At 37.7% G+C, this 25,188-nt stretch overlaps 1 protein-coding gene across 4 annotated transcripts in view; it reads left to right on the forward strand.

Annotated features, from left to right (window-relative positions):
• The window catches only part of ICE1 (interactor of little elongation complex ELL subunit 1), a 45,202-nt gene extending 26,304 nt beyond the window's left edge, over positions 1-18,898 (forward strand). For all 4 annotated transcript variants that reach the window (XM_069007875.1, XM_069007876.1, XM_069007877.1 and 1 more), the window contains 8 exons: positions 62-414; positions 1,569-6,038; positions 7,802-7,970; positions 11,806-11,966; positions 14,569-14,759; positions 15,935-16,041; positions 16,980-17,078; positions 18,011-18,898. In XM_069007875.1, coding sequence (XP_068863976.1) covers positions 62-414; positions 1,569-6,038; positions 7,802-7,970; positions 11,806-11,966; positions 14,569-14,759; positions 15,935-16,041; positions 16,980-17,078; positions 18,011-18,192 — 5,732 coding nt within the window. In that variant the 3' untranslated portion in view covers positions 18,193-18,898. The remainder of the gene's footprint in view (positions 1-61; positions 415-1,568; positions 6,039-7,801; positions 7,971-11,805; positions 11,967-14,568; positions 14,760-15,934; positions 16,042-16,979; positions 17,079-18,010) is intronic.
• Positions 18,899-25,188: the final 6,290 nt, after the last annotated feature.

Consider the following 25,188-nt stretch of genomic DNA (forward strand, 5'->3'; position numbering starts at 1 on the left):
TATTATCTCTGTAAACAAAAATGGGAGAGGAAAAATTCTTAACAATATTTTTCTGTCTTAGATACTGTACAAATCCACCAAAAGATCAGGAAGTGTGATGGTAAAATGCTACCTTGGTGTTCTTCAGTGGAAAGTGCTGTAAAGCAAAATTCTGTAACAGCAATGGTAATTCAAACAAGTACCGAGCCTTTTGGAAATGACTGTGCTGAGAACAGGACTCCTGAAGAATGTCTGCACGGTGGTGAGGATAAAACTGTAGATGTGATGATACAGACAGGCAGGGAGCACAGCACTTCAGGCTTCTCCGATCAGGAGCAGAGGGACCCAGGTGAAAATGTGATGGATATATTGAATTGGGCCAGGCCTCTTCCTGCTCTACTTTCTCCATTACAGCTTTCACCACTGACTACACGGGTGAGTTTCAGGATGCATCTGACTTGGCACTTAACTTGGTCTTAAAATTACTGAAGAAATAATGATTTTATATTACTGGGCTTTTTTTCCCTTTAGTATCAGTATTAGTTATTCATGCAATTAAAGGGTCTCTGTGTGTTTAGATCCATATGGATACTTTTCTTACCTTGTAGCATACTGCCTGTGGAAGGGAGCAAAACCATAATTTTCAGAAGTATATGTGTCATGGTTTAACCCCAGTCAATAACTAAGTACCACACAGATGCTTGCTCACTTCCCCACCAGCATGATCCTGGGGAGAACCGGAAGAGTGAAAGTGAGAAAATATGTTGGTTGAGATAAAGACAGTTTAATAGGAAAAGCTGTGCATGCAAGCAAAGCAGAACAAGGAGTTCATTCACTCTTTCACATGAGCAGGCAGGTCAACAGGGCTCTGTCATGCGTAATGGTGACTTGGGAAGATAAATGTCATCACTCCAAATGTCTCACCTTTCCTTCTTTCCCTCTCTTTATATGGTCAACATGATGCCTTAACAGTATGGGATATTTCTTTGGTCAGTTGGGGTCAGCTGTCCCAGCTGTGTCTCCTCCCAGCTTCCCATGCACCCCCAGTGCCCTCACCAGTGTGGCAGGAGGAGAAGCAGAAAAGCCCTTGACGCTGTGCAAGCGCTACTCAGCAATAATGAAAACATCTCTATAGTATTAACACCATTTTCAGCACAAATCCAAAATATTCCCCCACAGTAGCTACTGTGAAGAAAATTAACTATCCTAGCCAAAACCAGTACACAGTCACCTATGTCTCAACTTGCTGTCATAATTTCCCTATGGTGCAGACTTAAAGTCCCAATTTGTGTTCAATATAAGCATGGCTTTCATAGCAAAATTCCAGAGATTGAAAGTTAAATGCTACTCAAATGATCTTTTCCAGTAAGCTTAGAATGCACATTGATAGATAAAGAAGTCTCTTTTTTTTTACAGAGGTACTTTCATTTGCTATGAAGAAAAATGATGGAGTAGGTTGTCATTTTGTTGACCAGCCTTAGTCTCTCAAAACCGCTGCATGTCAGGGCCTTAAGTGTACTTGTTTAGAAAAGTAGGTCTTAAAACTGATACCAGGGTTTAGATTATTAACTTTGTTTTTTTGATTGAAGGGTATGTTGTTTGGAGAAGTCACAGGTTCCAGTGATGAAGAAGATGATTGCAGTACTTTTGCAGTGAAGGATATTTTACAAGAAGACCAAGTTCAGCCTCCGAGTTGTAATGTAATCAGCCCAGGTGATGAGTGTAACAGACAGAGCAAATCATGTGAGCATGGTTTTGATGCAGAAATCTCACTTAATCTGAATTGGAATGAAAAGAATATTTGTATCAGTCCAAAGATGTCAAGCAAGGAGGAGAGAGATGCTGAAAGAAAGCAAGCTGAAGGTGCTACTTTAATTACAAACATGGAAACTAACAAAGATTGTTTGGAGGAGCATTCTGAGGACATGGAAAGTGAGAACAGAGAACTAACTGGAGCAACAGCACACGAATTGGAAGACATGGAAGAACAGAAAGGAGATAGTGAGGACGTGCACAGTGAAGAGGGAGATTCTTCAGCAGATTTTATGTTACAAAGCTTCAAGCCTCAGAATCAGATAGAAAAATGTAGTGTGGTAGAGCAAACAGAGGAGAATGTAACCTTAATTAGAGCTGTTGATAATGAGGGTACCCATGAAAAATGTGGTGAATTCGTGAAAGCAGAGAAAGAGAGATTATTAGCACAGAGAGAAACTCCCAGAGAACCATCTGTTCCACAAAGTATTACTCATTTGCTATCCGAGCAATGCATTCTGCTTCAAAGCGAAGATTCTGAGGAAAAATCTGATGTGTTGATAGAAAATGAAGTGGTTGAAAATAAATCAAAAAATGTAACCGAAGTAACTAATATGGCTGGAGCTATTGAGATCTCTGCACACTCTCAGTGCTCTGAAATAAAATATGACAGTGAAGAGATTGTGGAGAAACAACATATGCAAACAAAAAATGAAGTGAACAGAGAAGGTGAACCAGAGACTGTTGAAGTCTCTAGGCATTACCTACCTGTATCTGCTACTGAAGGAATCAGAAATTTATTGTCAGTCTTTCCAAAAGATGAACAGCTCAAAATTGAAGACATTAATATAACCAAAGCTCCAGCTATTGAACTAGCTATGAAATTTAACAGAGAAAGTGTTCTAGAAGTAGCTGAATTGTCAGAGCAACTCCATAGTGCAGAAAATGTAAAATTAGTAGATATAAAGGGGGGGGTATATTTAGAAAGCAAACCACATCAGGAGGAAAATGATACCAATTTATCTCAAAGGAAGTCAGACTTGGAAAATATACTTGCACTACCAAAGACAGCATGCATTATTGATGAAGAAAGCAGTGTAGCTAAGTGTGAATCCTCTATGTTAGATTTTACAGAAGTGAAAGGTGAAATAAAACAATCTGAAAACTTATGTAATATGTTAGAATGTGGGCAGTCCAAATCTCGAAACTTTAGAGTGTTTGAATCTCAAGAGACTGAAATCAAAGTTAATCCAGAAGATTTTGGAGGGGAAAGCAGTGAGTTATTAGCAAGAGGGGACACTATTGAATCTATCTTAGTAGAAAGTAATCCTACTTCTCAGGAACAGTTTGCAAAATCTCTGACTCAGCTCTTGATAACTGAAAATGTTAAATGTGATGAAATAGAAGGGAAATTAAATAAACAAAGCAAGGAGTTGATGACTGAAACTTGTTCCAGTTCATTCAAGTGGGAAAAGAATGTTGTGAAGAAAAATAGTATTTCAGAGATCATCTGCCAGCCTACCTCAGAAATGGATTATAGAAGTGGCTTGGCTTTTTCTGCTCAAAAGGACTTGGAGGAATGCTGCATAAATAACGAGGAAACCAATTCTCCTCTGCGAGTGGGAATTGGCTTGGAATCCACAAGACCTCCTGATCTAAATTTCAGTCTCCAGAAAGTTGTTGGTTTCTTTGAAACTAATTTCGCAGGAAAGGCTGTTTTTTCTTGTACTTGGGAAAAGAAGGGACATACAAATTCTATTACAAGTAGTACATTTGACTGTTCTTCAGAAAACTTAGAAGAGGGTGCTGCGATTCTGTCTGCTGAAAAAGTCAATGTGGGCAAAGAACTGGGCTGCCCTGAGAAAGAATATGTACATAAAAATGAAGTGAAAACTTCAGATAAGGAGCAACCAGTAGATAAAGAACCTCAGGCATCTGTTAAATCACAGTTCATGTATGCAAATTCTTACAAGAAGAACACTTTTCTCCTCCAAAAGTTTGATTGTCAAGAATCAGGATGTAGGAATTCTATGTGTAAGGTTAGAACAGATCCTTCTAGAACTGGTTCACTGACAGGTGGGGGAGAGAGTAAAGAGCTGAATAGTTTTGAGGGTTCTGGGGAAAATGCCATAATAAGGTGTAAAAGTGATTTTGATATGCCAGAGCAGAGCAATGACTCTGAAGAGAAAGACTGTTGTATACAAAAAGTTAGGTATGTGAAGTGTTCACAATGTGTTTCCATGCTCAGAAACAAACTGAGAGCTTCCAGGAGAATTGCAGTGGATGCTCTGGAAACTGGTGCAATGGTTGATGCTGATTACCAAGTATGTGAGCTTCATTCAATGATGCATCCAGGAAATACTTTCACAGTTAGCCACCTAAAAGCAGGCACTGTGGTGGATATGGATACACATTGCAAACCAAACAGCTCTGGAGATACTGCAAATGAGTGGTCAGGTGTGACTGGGGAAGGTTATCCTGGAGATTCAGCCTCTTGGAAAAGGGAGTGTATATTAGTAACCTCTGAAAATACTGAGAGTGGTAATGAACTCATGGTGGAGTCTAACATAGCTGGATGCATCAGTCATGGTGAGGAAAGTCTATTAAAACCTGGAACATCAAAAGAAAGCCCTGTGATGCCAAATGCTTCAAAAAATAGGTTACCACTATGCAAGATCTTAAGCAGATTCTCAGAAAATTGCAGGCTGACTGTAAAAACCAGTAAATTAAATACAAGAATGCTAGCACTTGGCAATTTCTTAAAAGAAAATGATTCTGCAAAAATTCAGTCAAATGGCGAGCAAAGTCTATTACACAGTGTTGATATGGGGGTCTCAGTGTTTGAAGAATATCATAATAATCAAACTTACACTGCTTGCAACATAGGGGAAAGCAGCACTGATGTTGTAATAGATAGTGGTAGAAAAAATATTTTACTCAAGCATCTTCCAAATCCAGCCCTCTCTGATGTACAGTGCAGTTGTCAAACAGTTGGGCAGCTCTCTGGATCACAAAAGACAGTATTTGAGAACTTACATATGGTGGAATCAGAGTCTTGTGCTCTCAAAAGGAGCAGTAAATTGAAGTGCAAAGTGCAAGAGCCATCTGAAATCTTGACTGTTTCTACCAACACACCTGCCCAAGTAATGCATACCCAGCTATCAAAGAGACTGTTTCAAGGTAAAAGAAAAACAAAGCCTCTTACTCAGCCAGTTCTTGAAAATGCTGATACTTCTGCGCCAACAAAATGCTCATCTGTGATGATAAATAAAATCAGGGAAGAGATAGGTCCTCCTCTGCCCCCCTTGCTACTGCCTCTGATTGCTACTCCTCCAAAAACTGCCTGTACTGTGTCCCCAGTAATGTCTTCTATAGGTCAATCCTCTTTGCTTTCCCCTCTTGATGACCTGATATCCCCACTATGCAAAACTCCTGTTCTTCCTCTCATATCTCCATTAACAGATACTCCAGCAGTAAAATCTGCTCTTTTATTTTCTCCTCCCTCACCCTCAGAAATGGCAGTAGGTAGAAGGATTCGCTCCTCACCTTTGAAATTTTGTACTTCCATTCCAAAGCATGCACTTCCCGTTCCAGGAAGATTTCCTCTCTTTGCAGCAGTTAGTGCTGGCCCAGGTGCTCCTCAGGAGAACTCTGTGAAAATATTGGACACTATGTATCCAGAGCTGTCTGCAAGGGCAAGGACACTAAACATTCTGAAAGGCAATATTCAGCTTAACCGATGTGCTTTTTCAGACAGCCAAAGTTTGCCAGGACCTGTGTCTCAAATAGGTGGATTTAAAGCAATTACATCTACATCAACTGCTTTTGTTAAAGCTGGGAGCAATTTGAAATCTGATAGTAGCAAAGATGAAGACAAAGATGTGCAAAATCAGCAATCGTTTTCAAGGTCATCAAATCATCTTGAAAAAAGGCCACTATTGCACGTATCTATGCCAAGAAGTGCCAAAAGACTGAAGTTGGACAGTGAACCATCAAGGATGGAGCCCAGTGATATTACTGCTGTCAGAAATACTAAAAATACCATCTCGGAAATGCAGGAGGCTTTCCATGGTAAAAGCTATGAAATCAGTGATTCATCAAACAGTTCCAATTTAGAAGAATCACTACCAGTAAAGAAGAATCCTGATTGCCAGAAAGTTTCTTTGGCATTAAAGAAAGTTGCTGAATCCTGTTTTGACTTGTTACCAGTTATTAAAGGTCATCTGTATGTTGGCAATATCTCAAAGATTCCAGTAATGAGAGATGAAGAGAGAGAAGTTGTCTATGAATTTGGTATAAAAAACAAGGTAAGTAGCATAATTTTAAATTTTATGGTTTAATAATGACTTCTGTGCAGATGGAAAGAGTATAAGTTTGTAGTATTTGAATTCTCAATTGTTCTGGCCATCTGCAGTGCAAAAGTGTAGTCTTGAAAGGTTATTAGAAATCTAAATATGTGTAACCTAAGAAAATACAGAACTGCACAAGAAATTACTGTTCAGTGGTGTCCAAGATGCAAAACCGCATTTATAAATACATATGCTTTTCTGACATATGCATAAACCGCTTTATTTTTGCAGCACTTTTTGAAGTGGATAGTATTAACATTTGTAGGAGTTCCTCCAAAATGACTCTAATTTTTTTTAATTAAAAAAGATAAACTTCACTGTATAGACAATACTGGTATATAATTTTGTTCTATGTTTATCTTTATTATTCTACATCAGTTAATTAAATTTAATTTTTTTTGGAAAATTCTTCCCTTATTTTATTTCTCAGAACTTCCTTAGCATCAGTGTTGAAAAATTTCACTTCAGTTACCATCTTTCTCATAGATAATTTCTAGTCTACAGCAGAGCAATTCACCAACTGATACATGGCAGCATTTTGTCCTGTTACAGTCCTTGTAGGTAATTAAGTTCTCCTCAGAAGCTGCTACCAAGATCTCAGGTCATCTTTGTTAGAAGTTGTCAAGTCTGGTAACTTCACAGAAGCAAGGCTTGTAGCTTTTATGTTTCCAGGTCCAGCCAGTAGCAAGGCCAAGTACATACTCCTAGTAGAGAGACATGCACACAATACAACCTACTCTTATTCCCTTGTCTGGCTAATCGGATTGAAATTCTGGTAGTGGAAAATACATAAATACATGTACAGACAATATGGATTCCTCCAGCAGCTGACATTAGGCACTCAGTATATCTAGTAGGTGACTAATATTCTTCTCACTTGTCTTATGCACTGATAAACTTTGAGACACATAAGTGTACACGCATTCCTCCAGCAGCTGGTCCAGATTTGTGTCTGGCCCTCAGACTCCTGGTCTTTCAGGTAGCTGGCTTAGACCTTCTGGTTCCTCCCAAAGCTAACACTCAGACTCCCTGTTGTCCACAGCTACCCAGTCTGAACTGTGTACTCTACAGCACCTGGCTCCTAAATCTCTCATTCTACTCCCCACTTTTAGCTCTCTTTCTAAACTTCTCCTAGTAAGTCATACACAATCTGCACAATACCAGTATTCTTTTTCCTTGCATCTCATATTGAGTCCCATGTTACTATAGGCAGCAACATCTCCTCCCCATCTCCTGCAGTGTGTACAGGGATCTGCGGAAAGACTGCTGTTAACTTATCTAAATCTCACACCTGGAGATGGGCTGTTTGTCCTTCTGTGGCATCTTCGGAGTAGCTAAGTCAGGGTGCTTACATTTGCTCTGATTAGATTATTTGGGTTACACTACCTGTCATTATTCCTCTCCTCATTCCTTCTACTTGTCATTATGCTCCTTGTTCTTTGAGGAAGATTGTTGTTAATCCATCACTAAACAATTTATATTCAAAGAATAGTAGCCCTATTCTTCATTTGTTTATGGCATATTTATTCTGGGAAGTTGCCTGCTCCTCCCTCTTTTTTCTTTCACTGGTTGCCTCTGATTTACTTTCCTGCATTTTTATATGTATGCAAACAGTATTCTTGCAAATAAGCTAGTAGTTATTTTTATTTGTCATACTACTACAATGTTGTCAAGTATTCTTAAGTATATAATGGTCTAACAATATATTTTGTGTCTGATAGCATTTAGCAGAGTCCTTGCTGCGTGTTATTCTCAGTAAGCTGAAGGCTCAGAAGAATGCCACGAATTTCAATTTCAGTCAGGCTCTGTGTAGAGTCTATGCAGGAATTTGCCGACAGTTGGGAGATTTGGAAAGAGCCCGCCTTTTCTGCTATAGCCTACTTAAAGAAGGTACAGTGTGGCTCAGTGGTCTTCTATCTTAAATATGCTGTGTGTCTTTACTGTAGCGTGTCAGAATTACTATGTTTGTAAAAACAAACAGAAATCCTGTTAAAGGGTTGTTTTCCTTAGAACACTTTTCTGTAATGCAAAAGTATAGACTGTTATAGAAGAAATTCCCCTTCCCACAGTTCCTCCACATCTGTGCTGTAGTTTTGTGGTGACCTGAGTTCTTAGTAGTCTACTTATTTTTCCAAAGAAATATTTCATTTAGGATACTCTGATTTCATTTTTGCCCCACCATCTCCAAAATGATAATGTGATTTCTGGGAATTTTGTCCTTTTTGACTATTAGTATTTTCTTATTTTAATTGAGTAGGTACTGATTCATAAAGTACATGTGATTTAAAACCAGGTATTTAAAAAAGTATCAGGAGCTGGACAATAACTTGGTCAAAACCAGGGTATTTTTATAATATGTCCTTCTTAAAGTCTTTTTACTTCCCGTTATCCAAATTCTCACTTGGTTGGGAGGTTTTTTCCATTTTGGTTCCCTTCCTTTACCCCTCTCCCTTTTGGTCAAAGGTAACACATACATACTATTGCTAAATTAAGAATCCTTGTTTTGGAAGGACTTCACTAATTTTGAAAATAGTATACTGGTATCTGTGTTTCACATTAAAATAAAATTCGAGAGTACTGACAAGCAAAGTGCTACAGCTTGAGATTGTTTCACTTAATATCTTTCATATAATATTCCTGTTGGGGTGTTTTTTTCAATCTTAAAAAGTTTTGTGATTTTGTTTTGTTCTTAATTACCATTTTTAGGGGTATTTTTTTGTTGAGTTCTTTTTGGAATTCCTGTTTTCCTCTCTGTTTTTCTATCCTTCAGTCCATTATAACTCTACTTTCACTTCTTTCATGTTAATAGTTTTAATACTGCACCATGTTAGAAACTATGACTTGTCAGATATCTTTTCTTAGTCTAAAATAACAATTAAACCTTTTGTTTTGCAGTATCTTACTGCTTTTTCTTTTTGTGGGTTCTTGCAAATATTAAACATTCCCCCTGTTTTCCTTTCTTTTTCTGTGTAAGATCCAAACTTTAATAGCTAAATGCAGACTTTTATTGGATTATATTCTCTTCTATACATTGAATTGCATAAATTTCTGTTGTCATTGTTCTGTGGTTTTATAGTTATTTTTTGAGTGGGAACAGCTGTAAACACATCGTAAGTGCTGTTTAGGCTTTTTAAAATTTGTTTGATTTTATTTGATTACTATGCATTTATTTTAGGGTTTTCTCTTTCATGTAGTTTCACATATTCCCATCAGAATTATGGCAACACAAGCTACACAACTACCAAATTCACTATTAGGCTTACCATCATCTATTGTCTTGACGACTTGTCCATCGTTTTTGTTCTGTTCTCCTTTCAGGTATTCTGCCTTAAGTGACTATAAATAATATGTTACCTTTTTGGTTATTTTTCCTTTTACCTCTCCTTTGTTCCCTCCCTTTTTTCTTTTTTTTACTTTTCTTTTTTTGATGCCCCTTGAACTCTCACTCATTACTGAGTGAATTTTATAAGTGTTTCAAATTCCTGGGCAGGCAATTCCAGTTGTCGATAATTCTAGTTCACCAACAGTCCTGATAGAAAAACGTTCTGATAGAAAAAAGTAAATTCTTTACATGATGAGCAGCTACAGAGTAGAAGGTTCATCCAAGACACTTCATTGAAGTCTAAATTCTTTGTGCTCATTAAAGCTTCTTGATTTGATGTATTTTGAAATGCTTTCTAGTTCTTAAGGTCTTTCAAAAAATGTAGAAGTTATGCTGAAGTGAAGAGGGAAGGTACATTTAGCTTTTCAGATTTCATTGTTTTTTGTATAGCGTTCCAGGCACATGTATTCCAGTATATCATTTCATCCATGAAAGTAATACCTACTTTTTTACTTATTCCAATGTATTTGTTATTGCTTACAGTCTACATGCTCCATGTTTTATCTTAGTATTTTGCCTTGAAGCTCTCAGCTTTGGTATTCAGAAGGGTCTTTTGGCTTTCCAATGATGGCCTGGAACTCTGTCCTCTCTAACTGATAGTTGTCAGACTCTTGCTCTGAATTACTTTAATGAATGAGGATTCTTCAATTATATGGGAGTAGCACAGATTTTTACATCTATGGAAGTACAAATATTAGCATGCATCATTCACATATGCTCACTTACAACTTGCATAATGCATAATTTCTCTGACAAAGTCTGGGAAAACTGCTGAGCAATATCAGATTTGAATTGTGGGAAAGTTCTTTGCAGGCTTTTATATATATATATGTATATATTTATATATATATATATATATATTTCACAGGTGTATGGTTTCAAGGTATTAGCAAGTACTGTAAATTATGTTTTTCTTTGGACTAATTCTAGTTTGGTCCAGTGAAGAGAGTGCTTATTTGTGACTGGAATGTATTAGGTAGGTTGTTGGAGTCCGTCCTCCAGTTTAATTTAATCCTAAAAGAATCCAGTTTCAATGCTCTAAGACCATTCTCCATGTCTTGGTTTGAAAGACAGGTGTCTCCTAAGGAAGGCAGAAGCCTGCCTTGGAATGGCAGATGTAACCCCTTTCCCTCCGAGTTATTATAATTTTTGAAATCAAGGGCTTTTAGGCAAAGATGTGGGAAATAGGAATAACAGTTCTTTACTATTATATATATAACCAGTCAAACAAACAACAATAACTATGGCAGTAACAGCAAACAATCACAAACCCAGTCCCAGCCTTCTCGGCTGTCAGGCCCTTTTTCTCCCCTCGGGTGCAGTTCTGCTTGCAGCCAGCAGGGGCGCTGGCGGCTCCCATCGCACAGGGCAGGTGCGATGGTTTCCCTGCGGCTGCAGGGGGCACTCCGGAGTGAGCTCGGGGAGCACGTGGCACTGGTGCCCTGGGATCCCGAGAGGGATGGAACAAAGGTTTCACGAACCCCTGGACAGCTGGCCCCGGTGTCCGGCTGGACCTTCAGGAGCAGCAGGTTGGAACGGCAGGCTGGAGCAGCAAGCTGGAGCAGCAGGCTGGAGCGGCAGGGATGAGCACAGATCCCAGAAGACAGACACAATGTATCCAAGTGGGGAACCCCCCGGAGGTCTAGGCAGGCAGGGTGAGCAAGGCTACAATGCAGCGAGGGCTCGAATCAGTGGCGGGGCAGGGCAGCCACAGCCCGGCCTCCAGTGGGGCAGGGAAGGCGGGCCAGGGATCCTGGGATCTTTCTCCACAGAAAAAAAAGAAAGAACGGCCGAAAAGAACCAGCAGCTTCTCTCTCCGCAGCTTCTCTCTCTGAATGCCAAGGGCGAACTGACCCCACACCCAGGTGAAACAAAGGAGTAGCCAGGCCACCCCACCTTCAGTGGGTAGCTGGTTTGTCTTCCTTAAGTACAGCCATTTGTCCCCTAGCAACATGCATATGGGAAAAAATTCCTTTAACAGGAAAAAAAACTAGGACTAAACTAAAACCCCAACACTCCATTAGACCATTACTGAACTAAAGTGCAGTAAGAAAGATGACGGTAGAGACAGTGAAATTATGATGGGGGGAGGTGACTTAAGGTTTGTTGGGGTTTTTCTGGTGTTTCTTGTTTGTTTTTTTTCTTGGATCTTTTCTTCTTTTTTAGTCTCAGGATTGAGATGTGCTAGTATGACTCCCTTTCCTTAGGCTGCAGTTGTGATGTGACTTCTATGCCTTTTTTCCTAGTTACCTTGCTGGCGGTACTAGCTTTTAATGCCTGAATATATATTTTTGTTGTTTTAAAATGTTAAAAATTTACTTTGTTATTTCTTTTTTTCCTCAGACTTTCCAGACTCAGAAAAATTGATTTTATTTATCACAAATGTATGGTCTGACATATTTGTCTTCCGAGGTGCAATTAACAAAGCTATGCAATTAGTTGTCAGGCAGAGTGCAAGCAATGAGATGCTGGCCTGTTTAAGTGCTTATTTCAACTGGGAACAGGTAATGTCTGATTTCATTGTTGGTAATCAGCTTTTGTCTGCATTGGTCACTTTGCTGGCTGAATCAAATCAAGCAACTTACTTTTCTGATGAAGGGTGTGAATATCCCATGGAGGCTGTACAATTGCGCAACTAATGCCGCTTCAGGACTTTTTCCCCTACTTGTCCAGACCCTACTAGAATACAATACTTTCCTTGTTTTCCCTGTTAAATACTAATCCATCTACTGAACATTAAAAGTAAAGGTTGTTTTTAAACTTTCAACTATAGTGTGGTTGAACTAGGGAATTCTTTCCATCTGTGGAACTGTTCTTTGAGATGTTTTTTTGTTTTGCTTTGTACTGTTGCTTTCTAAAATGTGTATTGGTTTTATCTTTTGTAGTTCTCTGTGTAACAGGTAATATGTCACTACAGTTAATTTCAAGATGAGCCTGTCTCTTTTTACTTACGATCTTTTTGCAAGGTAGACTGTAAATACTTGTTTATCACAAAAAACCTGAAGTTAATTTCATAAGCAGTTGGTGTGATCAGTACAAAACCAGTGATACTGGAAGAAGGATAATCTGTGAGAGCTGACTTCAAGTCTTTGAGCTGTTGGGCAAATGTAATTTTTATAAGTTTTCAGCAGGCATCTATTACCATCCTGAAAAGAATGTTGCAAGGAGGAAAAATTGAAATCATTGGGAGCAATTTTGTATCATGCAGATGGAAAGCCAGAGGTGTTTTGCTTCTGGAGGAGTTTGTGTAACAGGCTTGTGTGTTTGTTTAAAGGCTAGGGCCCCATATTTTTGAAAACTCCATATTAATGCCAAGCTTTCTTCCTGGAAATAAAATAGTTTTGTAAATATCAAGTGAACAAAATCATATTGATTCATAGCTGTCTGGTTTTGGCCAGGACAGGGTTAATTTTTGCAGCAGCCAAAAGGGGGCATGGCTAGGACCCAGAGGTTCATTGCCAGGGATGTGGGGAAGAGTCTCTTCCAAGGTGAATGAGTCAGCGTAGTGTGGTGAAGGGAGAGGTTGGGTTATTGTTGTTTCCGTGTGAATTTTTAGTCTCTCTTTTGTACCCTCCATCATTAGTATTTGCTGCTATTACTGTTTGTTTTCTTATCTCATTGCTATTTCCAGTAAATTGTTCTTATCTCAACCTGTGATCTTTAAATTTTGTGCCTCCAATTCTCCATCCTGCCAAAGAGAAATGGAAGAGAGAGGAGGGAGTAAGCAAGTAGCTTGGTTTCAGTTGGAGCACTAATTTGGAGAATACCATTCCTAAACCATGACAATAGCTCACCTATTCCCTATCCTAATGTGCTGCTCCACAACTGCCTTGAGGAATGCAGTTAGTCTTAACTGCTGTCATCATAGCCTTTAGGTGTTGTATGATAATTTTTTTTCTTTAACCTCTGAAGCCAGCCTTGAATTTAATATGGTATCACTGAAATTACAGCCGCCTAAACCTCCTGCTTTAGTGCAGGAGTGAATTAATTTGGCATGGATTTGTATCTGGTTTTTTTACTATTAAATCACAGTTGTGATATAGCATTAAGCTCTGGTATTCAGAGTTACGCTGTACTGCAGTCCCTGCTTAGCGAAGAATTTGTATTCTCCATTCTATTAGGTTACAGCTTTTAATATCATGCCAATAGAGATGCACATAAGAATGTCCTAGTAAATGTTCCTGGAAATATTAATTCTTTGCACTCACACTACCTACTTTATTTATGGATCTCTGAAATATGAGATCTGCTGCAGCTGGGGAGCAGGACTTCAGAATTTTCTATATTGATTATAAGAGATGACATCATCCTGTCTGTAAGCTCTGTTTTTCTTGTGTAGAAATACAGGTAAAAGTTTCAAGTAGATTGTGATTAACAGTCTGTTACACATATAATTTTATGAGAAGATTATTCTACTTATGAAAGTAAAACTCACATGGAATGGGCATTTATTTCTTGGTCAAGGTGTGCCATTTTAGTAACTTGCACCATGGCAGAACTTGCCAATTAAGATGAGGTTTTGTACTGAGAAGATCTGCCAAACACTCATTCTGTTTATGTGATAAGCCTAGACTTTTTTTCTTAATACATCAGAAAATCAAAGAATGTTTGTATTTAAATTTCCTTTCTTCCCCTAGCTATTTAATTATCAGAATGATTTCACATGGCATGTTTATTTACCTCAACTATTGAAATAATTGCTTGCAAATTCACCCCTAATGAAGAACAAAGAGTAACAAATTTTAAAATTATTTAGAAAGTGAACAATATTAGTCTAATCTTCTTGCACTGGAAAAACCTTAATGCTGCATTGACAGAAACAAAAATCCCCAAATTGTAGAAGGAGATAAGAGAGTGGGTATGAAGTCTGTGGTTTTTCTTGTTTGGGTATTTTTCTTCCAAACTCTCCTTTTAGTAAAGGCATCAGGAAAAATACCTAGTACTTGAAGGTTTTGGTTTTGTACTCTATTTGTTTGCGTTAATTCAACCCAAAAGTTGGATTTATGTTAAGATGCTGTGCACAGTCAGTATCAAATATTTGTAGAGAGTTTGGTTCTGGGCTGGTAACTTTTCATGCATTAAGATAATTACCTTCTAAAATTTCAGAGTTCATCTTTAGATGCTGGTATTATGGTCTCAAACCTGCTTTTAGAAATGCAGTCATGTACAAAAGTAGAATTTCACCTGAGTGAGCAGTATGGAGAAGATCTCAGTGAAGATGCTTGGCAGTATATATTTGCTGTTGATCTACTTTGCTCTCACCTGAAGTGGGATTGGACACATGATAATGTTATAAGGTATTGTGGCAATCACTTCTTTGAAATGTTTTCTTTTGTGGTTTTTTTTTGGTTTGTTTTGATGGTGGTTTTTTGTTTCCCAAATTCATTATGACTTAGCTTTTAACATAACAAAATATTGCATAGATACTTAGAAATGAGGATGTTTCAACCTGATGAGACCTAGACTACTTTGTTTGTGTGCCTTATTTTAAGATGGAAGGAGTGATCAATGAGTATTACTTTATGATATTGTCCCAAGAAATAAAACCTGTTAGAACTGTTCTAGTAAAGAATTGCTTTCAAAATAGCTGTATAAGATTTTGAGATGAATTGTCTGTAAGTGAAGCAAAGTGATTGTCTTCTTCTGAACTAACTTGTTGAATTGCCCTCCCCCCATCAGTAGAAAATGAGGGTGGAACTTCTGATATGAAAATAACACTGCTTCAGTGCTGAAAGTGAAATATATCCATACTCATTTGTGTATTATCTTGATTTCAGTCTGATTTTAATTCTAAAATAATTATAATACTTAGATTCAATGTTTTAAATTTTCTTTGAACCTATGTATATGGACTGCTACCATACTTAACCTAGTTTGAAAGACTTCATTTTGACACCTACACTGATCTGACAGCCTTGATTTTCTATATAGAGGCTACATGACTTAGTAGACATTTGTTTATTTGTGACATAATAAGTGACACTTATTATCATCATTGTCAGTGATACTTATCATCATCGTGTTGTATGCAAGTTTCATACTTTCAGATAGTAAAGAAGTTATTTTTGGTGAAATACTTTTAAAATTAATACAAATTAGCTTCAGTGAAGTGTATGTAGTTTTAATTAAAGCCATATCAAGGTGATTGTCTGTGAGTTGTGCTGGTAGTAGGTAACTAGGTCTATTAGCATAATTGTAAGGATTGAAAAAGTCTTACTTTGGGTCCTTTTAGGTTTAAAAACAAGTATCAGGTCCTACTTGTAACATACAAACTGAATTTTCAGTCATACAAGAAACTTATAGAACATATCCGCATGACATTTGAAAGTAACACAATTTCATATACATTTGTGAAGTCAGTCTACCTAAAGTTAGTAACAAACAAAAGAGTAATTTGCCTTCATTTTTGTATGAATATTATAACCACCCCTTCAGGCAGTATCAGATTTTCAAATTCATTTTTCTTTCACAGCAAAGTGCTTTGGCCTTCTATGGATAACTGGATAAGGAAGAGAAAGGGGCATGAAAATGCTCAATCCATTAGTGATAGTGTTATAGCATTGACACTTAGGCTAATTGGTAAGTAATCTAAATTCTTGATTGAACTTCTGCTTTGTATAAGTATGTCCTTATGAAAGTGTCAGGCCTGTCTTGAAAGTGAGTTGAAGTATTTTTACATTTTATTGGATCTTTATGCAGATATTTTCTGTTTATCAGCCTGTGGAAAGCAGGTACTTAAGTTTTGAGAGATACTATATTGATTCATGGTAACAAATACCAACATGTTTTATGTATTTAAAATGAAATAATCTGTAGCTACATATAGATTCATAGAAATCCTGAGTTGGAAGGGACCCATTAGGATCACTGAAGTCTAACTCCTACCCTGCACAGGCCAGCCCCAGGAATCACACCGTGTGCCTAAGCATTGTGCAAATGCATCTTGAACTCAGACAGGATTGGTGCTGTGACCAGTTCCCTGAGGAGCCTGTTCCAGTGCCTAACCACCCTCTGGGTGAAGAATCTTTTCCTAATAGCTAACCCAAGCCTCCCACGACACAGCTTCATGCCATATGGTCTCCAGAAAAGTGTATAAGGTTTTATATGCAGCTTAATACCATAATAAATTTAAGTTAGATTAATTTATTTGGGATCTAGATGGCATTTGATGTAAACAGATATAGTTTGAGTTTCAATAAATATTTTCAGTATGTAGGCTATATGATATTGTTTATTGCATTCTTTCTGAGTTTTACACTTAAAAATTGTAAACCTATGGGAAGTTGAATCAATCTGATGAAAAATGACTTGGGGTCTTTAGTTACACAAGGAATAGGACAACTGTTGTTCCCAAGACAACAAGTCTTGGTTGGTAACAAGTTGGTAACAAGAATTACTTTTTTGTAGTTAAAATTTGCATTATCTGCAGGTACTTCAACAGACAGTTGGGAAGTACAAAAGCTAGGAAGTTGACTGTCTAAATAGTCAGATACATAGTAACTCTTTTTTTCTTTCAGGTCGATTAGGACAAATAGGTTTGAAGGAAGGCTATCTTGCTGCAGTGAAGAATATTAGTTCAGTAATTGGACTGTTTGTACAGCATGCAAAAGAGGAAGGTAATGTTTTTTTAGAGAAACTTGAGTGTAACATCCACAATGTGAACTTTTGCAATGCCAGAACATAAATTAAGGCACACATGGCAAAACAGTTTTGCAGTTCATGTTAGTGCATAACAGGTCAAACAGTTTTCAGTTTGAGTCCCTTTCTCTTACAAAGTTAATGAGCTATTAACAGTATTAACCTTCTGTTTGAGACAGAGAACAATTCTGAGATGCTTTCAGGCACCTTGGAATTGGACTGTTTCATGTAAGAGTCTATCAGCTGCATTAGAGATCACTTAAAAGGTGATCAAGTTAAGATCACTTAAAGGGTGATCATAACTTGAGCAGTAATAGCTGATTTTTTACCTGAGCAATTTATGCTGAAGCTTACTACTAACAAAATTTTTGTATTGGGAGAAAGACAGTTCAAGCTATTGATGAGACAAAACAAGGCAGTTAGGGCAGCAGAGATTCACATTGCTGAGTTACTCTGGATGTTAAGTACATTTTGCGGTGGAGCATTTGTTAATGTTAGCGAGCTTTGAACCACCTGTGTAGCTTCTCTTCCTTGCAATCTCAAGTTTTTCCAACTTGGTGGTCTATGGTGTACAGTGTATGTCTGTGTTTGTTTCAGACACGGTGTAAACCTGACTGGTTTCTTAAGTCTGATTACTCTTAACTAAAGTCACTAGATTCTCAACTCTTGTATACCCTTTGAATACTGAAAAGTTGCTGAATTGAGAAAATTGGAAAGTGCTAGTATAAAATGGGATGTTACGGAATTTATGTGCAGGTTGTCATCTTGCTGCATTATGGTGTTAGGCATCACAACTGTTGATGTGTTTTATTTTCAGTTCTTGAATAATAGTTTCTATAGATTCAAGATTCCCAAAAACATTCTTGCATATCAAAGTTTCTTTAAGCTGATTTGTGTTAACTTTTTGCAGGTGTTCCCTGGGGTGTGCAGCTGGCAGCTGTATATTCACTATGTGACTTGGGTTCAAGCAATCCAGAAGGTATTGTTGAGGCCATCCATGCTTGGAGAGCAAAAGTTCTTAACAACATTCCTTCTGCTGTCACAAATGGCATAGCTGAAATCACTTCTCTGTGTGAAATGGAGCCAAACTAAAATGTAGGGAAGTGGACTTCCCTAGAGGAAGAAGTGCCTAACTAATTAAGGAGTAGTTGGTTCCAGTTAAAAACCATACAAAGTGGTGTGTCTTCTTGTGTTTCATGTTTTTAATCAGAATGTCTGATCATGCAGAGCAAGCTCTAGGCTTTTCTGTTTGAAGGAAGAGTTTTTAAAAAATAAGAATACTTGCTTTTCCTAGTAGCTGATTAGCAATCCGAAAATGAGTACATCTTCAACTCCTGAATATTTCTGGTGTGATGACAATAAAAATCAGTAATAGTTTTCATTCTTTTACCTATATCAGTTTGGAGTATGGACTATTTGACAGAATATTCAGCCTGACTTGAAAACCTGGCTCTATTATTTTGTACTATTTTTATAAAGTAACCATTCAGATAGCAGAACATTCCCCAGATTCTGCTTTATTTTGTTTGGGGTGTCTCATAAACTTAATTTAACATATTTGTGGAAAACAGGTAGGAATTGACTTTTTGTGTAGCCATCATGTATGGAGTAACAGAGATACTAAATCTCTGAACTTGTATATATGGTATATTTTGATGTGTCTCACATTTGATATTGTTCCACTTGGGGAATTTTGTATATGTAAATAGAGAGTTGGTTGAAAAAAAGTTCATGTTTCTAATGATAGCTTCACTAGACTCTGTTTTTGTATCTTTCATAATAAAAGAGACAAACACCATTATGTTCTTATTGATCTTTTTAAATAACACAGAATTAACTGTGTTTCTAGCTTATATAAATACCATTTTGGGGAGCAGCAGGAAATTACCTGTTGAGGTAATTTTACTGAATGAATTGCCCATAACACTGCGGTTCTGGACATCTCTCCAAAAGCTTCTGATATGCTTTGGGGGCTTGGGAGGTAGTTTTAAAAAACTATTGAAAATTTCTATTTTCACTCTGTGGTTGTGCCCACATGAAGGGGTGAGCTTTGCTAATGCAGATTCTTATTGTAATGGGACCTAGATTCTGACAGTTTTGTGGTGCTGATATGCATCGTGATTTTTATGCCTCTTCCAAGTATGACTACCAGTGCAATCTCCTAGCCCTCTGAGAGTTTCTTTCCTCTGAGATGAAACTGTGTAGAGCAAAGTGGCCATTGATTTCAGTTGTAGCTATAGCTGCTAGCACTCTGGACATTGAATTGACTTCAGTGAGTTTACTACAGACAACTCAGTCAATGAAAGATAGTCTAGTAGTATTGGTGATACCTGTGCACAGCAGACACTGCTACAGATGTCTATCATGAAGGCTTCCAGTAGGGACTCGTATAAATTAATTTGCCTCAGGTTGAGGCTGTATGATTTCTGGGACACTGGGTTGTGAAGGCTTTGGGGATTTTATGTGTAGCCTTCATTTACCTTTCTTGCACTAAAATGAGCACAAAATATCTTAAGTGAAAGAAGGACAAAAGAGAGCACAGGTTGACAATAAAGGTATTGATCATAAATCTGGAAACTAAAGGAAATGGGAAATAGAACAAATGAAAAAACAAAGGAACAAAGTGAGTAAAGGATCACAGATGTTTCAGTGCAAAAATAATTGCAACCCAAAAATCTTCACAGCAAATAGAAAAACCTATTTCCTTTAGAATTTTTATATAACAGTGGCACTTGAAGTATATGAGATTCACAGGGAAAATATCAGAATTTTTCCAAGACCAAAAATCTACAGTTATACTAATCTGGAAACAAATTTTTAAAAAATTAAAAATTTCAACCTACCCTCAAAAGCATTTTCATGAAAAATATTCTGTTCTGCTTATGTATCTGTAAGAAAAATTTTTGTGTGTACTGCAAACATGAAACTGATTTTAATTCTGTGTTCCTCTCTACTGCCCAATCAAACTGCATTGGAAGAAGTAAAATTAGAAGTTGCTTGCTTCTCTTAAATACTAATCACTCATCTCTCATAAAAAAATACTTGTAACTCCCGCACACTGTCAAATTTACCATATTTAATGACCTGTAAAATGTTAATATCCATAAAGAATAGTGATTTTCAGTACATGGAATGCTTTATCCATCTTGATACGTGTTCCAAATACTACAATCCTATTTCATTCAAAATAGCCCATTAAAACGGATTTTCAGGTTTCTATCATCATTTGCAGATTTTTGCTTTTTTGTGTTCTTACACGAATATTGAGCATGTGGCTTGTCCAAAACTATGTGTATCAGGAAATGTTCAGGTATTCACTTCCTCCATGCCTTCTCATATTCCTAAACTAAGACATGAAAAGCCGTCTCAACTGCTAAGGCATTAATGTCAACAATCTAGGGCTAGACAAAATGCTTGCAGTCAAAATGTCAGATTAAAATACTCAGCTCTAGCAGTTCTCCTGACTCAAATACAGGAGACAGTAAACATGTATAAAAGTTTATTTATAAGAGTAATTCTGACTATAGGCTTCTCACTTCATAACTATATTTTTTGGTATTTGAAAGATCCCTGATACCTATTTACTTCAGGAAAAGAAACTTGTCATAAATTTTGGAGAGCAGTATAACTTTGCCTGTGTGTAGATGAACAGGATGCTGGAATAAGTTGTTCTAGGAAAAATTTTATTTATCTATTTTACTTGCTTAGTTGCCTTCATACTAGAAGTTATTTTTAGTGTCTGAATCCTAACATGTTATACTAGCAGAATCATTTGATTGTTTACTCAGTGATCTTTTGCTGGAATACAAATTTTGGACATACATACCTTTGTTTCCACAAAAGGCAACATCTTTGAGCTAGGCTACCTGTTACACCACTAGGGTATTTTCCAGGATGATTTTGCCTCTCTAGGTATAGTAGCAAATCTTTTTCAGTGTGAATGATTTCTTTGTCTTCATAAAAGAAAAAAGGTTGGACTCTAGATTGCTTAAAATTAAGCTCTAATTATTTTATCAAACCCTCTGAAACAGATGTATGGTCTTTCCTAGCTTCTGCTTTTATGTGCCTGTTTTGAACAAAAAGGATTTTTGAACTGGACACTAGAGTAAGACCAAAGCAGTTGCAAGTTTTCCAGTTTGAAATGACTAATGAATTACATGCTCTACTCTGCTTTAATTGATGAAACCACATGGATGAATGGAAACCAATCAAGAAAACTTAAAGATTTGTTACAAAGAAGCTGAAATTAGGTGGTTAGAACACTCTGGAGTATCACCATTTAGCTCACATTCTTCCCACTATACATCATTTTTCACTTCAAGACAAGTTAGAGACTACTCTCAAAAGACCGGCAAATTAGCAGGAAGGATTTCTTCAGAGACAGGCTTTGTAATGACATTGTTACTGGCCGGAATAGGCTGAAGTCTTAATTTGCAAAATTCTGAACCTTGTTTCAGGGGTTTATAAATTCATGAAATGTTAATGATTTTGGGATTTCTGAGCCAACCTATTACACTCAATTTAATACAACTCGCTTTATGAAATTCCTTTTTGGACTATTTGAAATGAAATTTTGAAAAAAACATTCTGAAGCTTAATGAAACAAATAGGTAGCTAATGGGAGTTGGAAAGAAAATAAGAGAGATGTTTATGCAAGTGGCCTGGGTTTTGATTATTTTGAATTTTAGTCTTGGCTCAAATTCCTTCAGCTGCCACATCACCCTAGAGATGTCTAAATGTTTGCTACTGAAAATGGCCTCTGTTTTCTAAATAAAATCTGCATCTTGTTGCCATGCTTTGACTAGAAGAGAATGAATTCTGACATGGTTTAAGCATCAAGTAGGAGAAAATCCAGTACTTGGCACAACTTGTCTCCTTGGGCTTCACATACAGTCACAAGCCTGTCTCCAGAAAGCTTTTGATGGTGGTAGATTCATTACTGAATGCACAGGCAGTAACCTGTTTGGGTTTTGTTTGGGGGTGTTTTTTTAATCACAGTATGCTAGGGACAAATTGCTCATGGCTTCTATGCTTCAATATTAGTAGTCAACTTCATAACTGCTAGAGTATTGCCCCAAAAGCAAGTCTTGGATGAAGACATGATCCCTACATATGTTAAAAAAATGATGAGTCTTTTTGGCCATCCATATGCCCCTTCTTTTCAATAAACATGAGCAAAAATAGAGACAGATGCTTCTTAGGCAATCAGCCTGTCTGTAGATCTGGCATATTATTTTCTCATTTGTACATTTTCTCTGCAAGCTGGCAGGATTTCCCACTAGAGGTTTTATGTGATTCGCTCACTCTACCATTAAACCCAAAAAGCAAAACAGCATGTAGGCAGCATATAAACAAGGTCCATGAACTGAAAATGAATGTGAATTACTTAGCCATGAAGGTACAAAGAGGAGCAAACACTTCCTCTCTAAGAATTCTGAACGGAATTTTATTTTAATAAAATACACACAACTTGTTTTATGTAAAATTATTTCATTTAACTCAAAACAGTTTCTTGTGATTTTCCATATAGTCAAAACAACTTCAGTTCCAGTTTGGTGTAGATGATGATAGAAAATAACGCCTGAAATTCTCACTGCAGGTCGTGTTTTATTCTTATTTCTTTCTCACTTTTTATGCTTTTCCATAGCTAAATTACTATCTTTTAAATTTGTGATGCATTGCAATGGATCCATTAACCATATCATTAAAAAATGTGTTAAAGGCAGTATTTTGAATCTGATCATTATTTTGTGGCGTGTGTAGGCTTATGTTGTACTATACTTCTCTTGCTCAAAGCACCATTTAACATAGGAGTTTTCACTAACAACTTTGAAACAGTGTATGAGAAAGGTGTGTTTCATTAAGTGTACAGTTTCAAGTTGAAAACACTGATTAAGCTTAACATCTAGTTATACATTATGGTCAGTTTCAATTAATTTATGTAAAAATACTGAAGTTTTCCATAACAGCCAAAAAAACCCCTTAATGCTATTTTACTTCTTCTTCAGTCCAGTGATACAGACCTGTTCAGAGCTGAGCTTCAGCAGACTGGGATCAAATCACACAGACTTTTCAAGCTAAATGATCAGTTACAGTAATACCCACTCATAGATCAAATTAATGTGGAAAGGACTTAATAGTACAGATAAAACTGTTAGACAGGGAAAGGGCCCATTCTAGTACCTATTCATTTTCTGTGGTGATACGTTCAGTGTCCCTCTGGTTCTCAGAGTTGACATTCTCAGATTTTTCATTTCCTTTGTCTCTCCACCAAGCAACCTAAGGAGTGTGAATGCCTTCTTTCCTAAACAAGTATACTTTTAAGTTATTTAGATGGGCTTAAAAACATAGAACTCATGATTTCAAATGCATGTATAATCCATTTATTATGTAAATAACTAATAGAAGAAATTGGAAAAAATACATTAACCAAGCAAACACTGCAGAAGAAATTGGCTTTGATCACAAGTAACTGTGTGGCAGCAGGATTTACTAGGCCTAAAAGTTGACAATGGGTATAGCAGTGTCACAAGCAAGAGGGTGACAGGCTGTGAAGATCTACAGACAGCACAGAGGTTCTGAGTTATTAGGAGTAGAGGGGTACAACTGCTGTGACAGTTTCGTATTCTGTCAGTGCTGCTCTGCCATATCAGGGCTCCTTCACAAAGCTGTTTCTATCTGCTGTCAATGTGATATACCCTAGCACTTCTCTTTTAAGCCAGTATGGATAGAGAACTGAATGTCTGTCAATCTGCCTTATCTCCTACAGCTGTAGTAATAAATGGCTCCTGCCTGGCCTGAACCCCCGAAGTAGAGCCTGTCTGTCAGTCAACTGTGATGAGAGCACAGAGCAATATAAAGTCTTTTTTTTGCAGACTTCTGTAGCATATAACTATTTATTTCTGATGCCCATCTTGGTTATTAATTCCCCATTCTTTATTATTTAGGGCAAGCAATGGAAATTTTTTGTATACATAAAGTCTGTCTTCTCATTGTGGCTTAATCTTCCGAGGTTATAAAGCATTATTAAAAACAGACCATATATAGAAAACAAGCTAGAGAACAAGCTTCTGTCCAGCTGTGTTCATTTTGCATGGCCTGGTTTTTGGTAGTGGGGGGGGCCACAGAGGTGGCTTCTGTGAGACGCTGCTAGAAGCTTCCACCATGTCCGGCAGAGCCAATCCCTGATGGCTCTGAAGATGGACATGCCAAAGCTGAGCCATTTAGAGATGTTGGTGATGCCTCTGTGATAACATATTTAAGAAGAAAATCAAACCAAAGGGATGCAGTTTTAATTCCAGCTGGAGGAGGAGGTGAGAACATGTGAGGGAAACAACATGGGGACACACCAAGGTCAATGAAGAAGGATGGGGAGGAGGCGCTCCAGGAGCCGGAGTTGAGATTCCTCTGCAGGCAATGGGGGATGCAGAGATCCACCCGCAGCTTGTGGGGGAGGTGCTCACACCAGAGTGCGTGGATGCTGGAGGAGGTTATGATCCAGTGGAAGACCCAGTGGAAGACCCAGTGGAGAGAGGGGGCCCCTGCTTCCAGGCTGGGGCAACTGCACCCCGTGAAGAGTGACCCACGCCACAGCAGTTTTGGGAGGACTGTTTGCCCGTGGGAGGGACTCACACTGCAGCAGTTTTGGGGGGACTGCTGCTTGTGAGATTGGAGCCATGCTGGAGAAGTTCACAGAGAACTGTCTCCCGTGGGAGAGACCCCATGGTCTCACAGGGGAAGGACTCCTCTCCCTGAGCAGCAGCAGCAGATCTCGGGTGACAAACTGACCAAAAACCCCCATGCCCTGTCTCCCTGTACTGTCGGTGGGAAGGAGGGAGGGGCTGGGCGAAGAAAAGGTGCTTTTAAGGGCTTATTTTACTTCTCATTATCCTCCTCTGACTTTGTTAGTAATAAATTCACTTTGTACCTCTAAGTCAAACCATGACAGCAGCTTTCTCAGGAAACCACAAAGGTAGAAAAGGCAAATGATGTGGATCTGTTAAACCTTTTGCAATCCACACTTCCACAGAATGCCACAACTTGAAAAGGATTAGATCAACCTTCCTTCTGCAAATCCCACTTAAACTT

This window comes from Aphelocoma coerulescens, chromosome 2 (assembly GCF_041296385.1).
Source record: "Aphelocoma coerulescens isolate FSJ_1873_10779 chromosome 2, UR_Acoe_1.0, whole genome shotgun sequence".
Classification (NCBI taxonomy): Eukaryota; Metazoa; Chordata; class Aves; order Passeriformes; family Corvidae; genus Aphelocoma; species Aphelocoma coerulescens.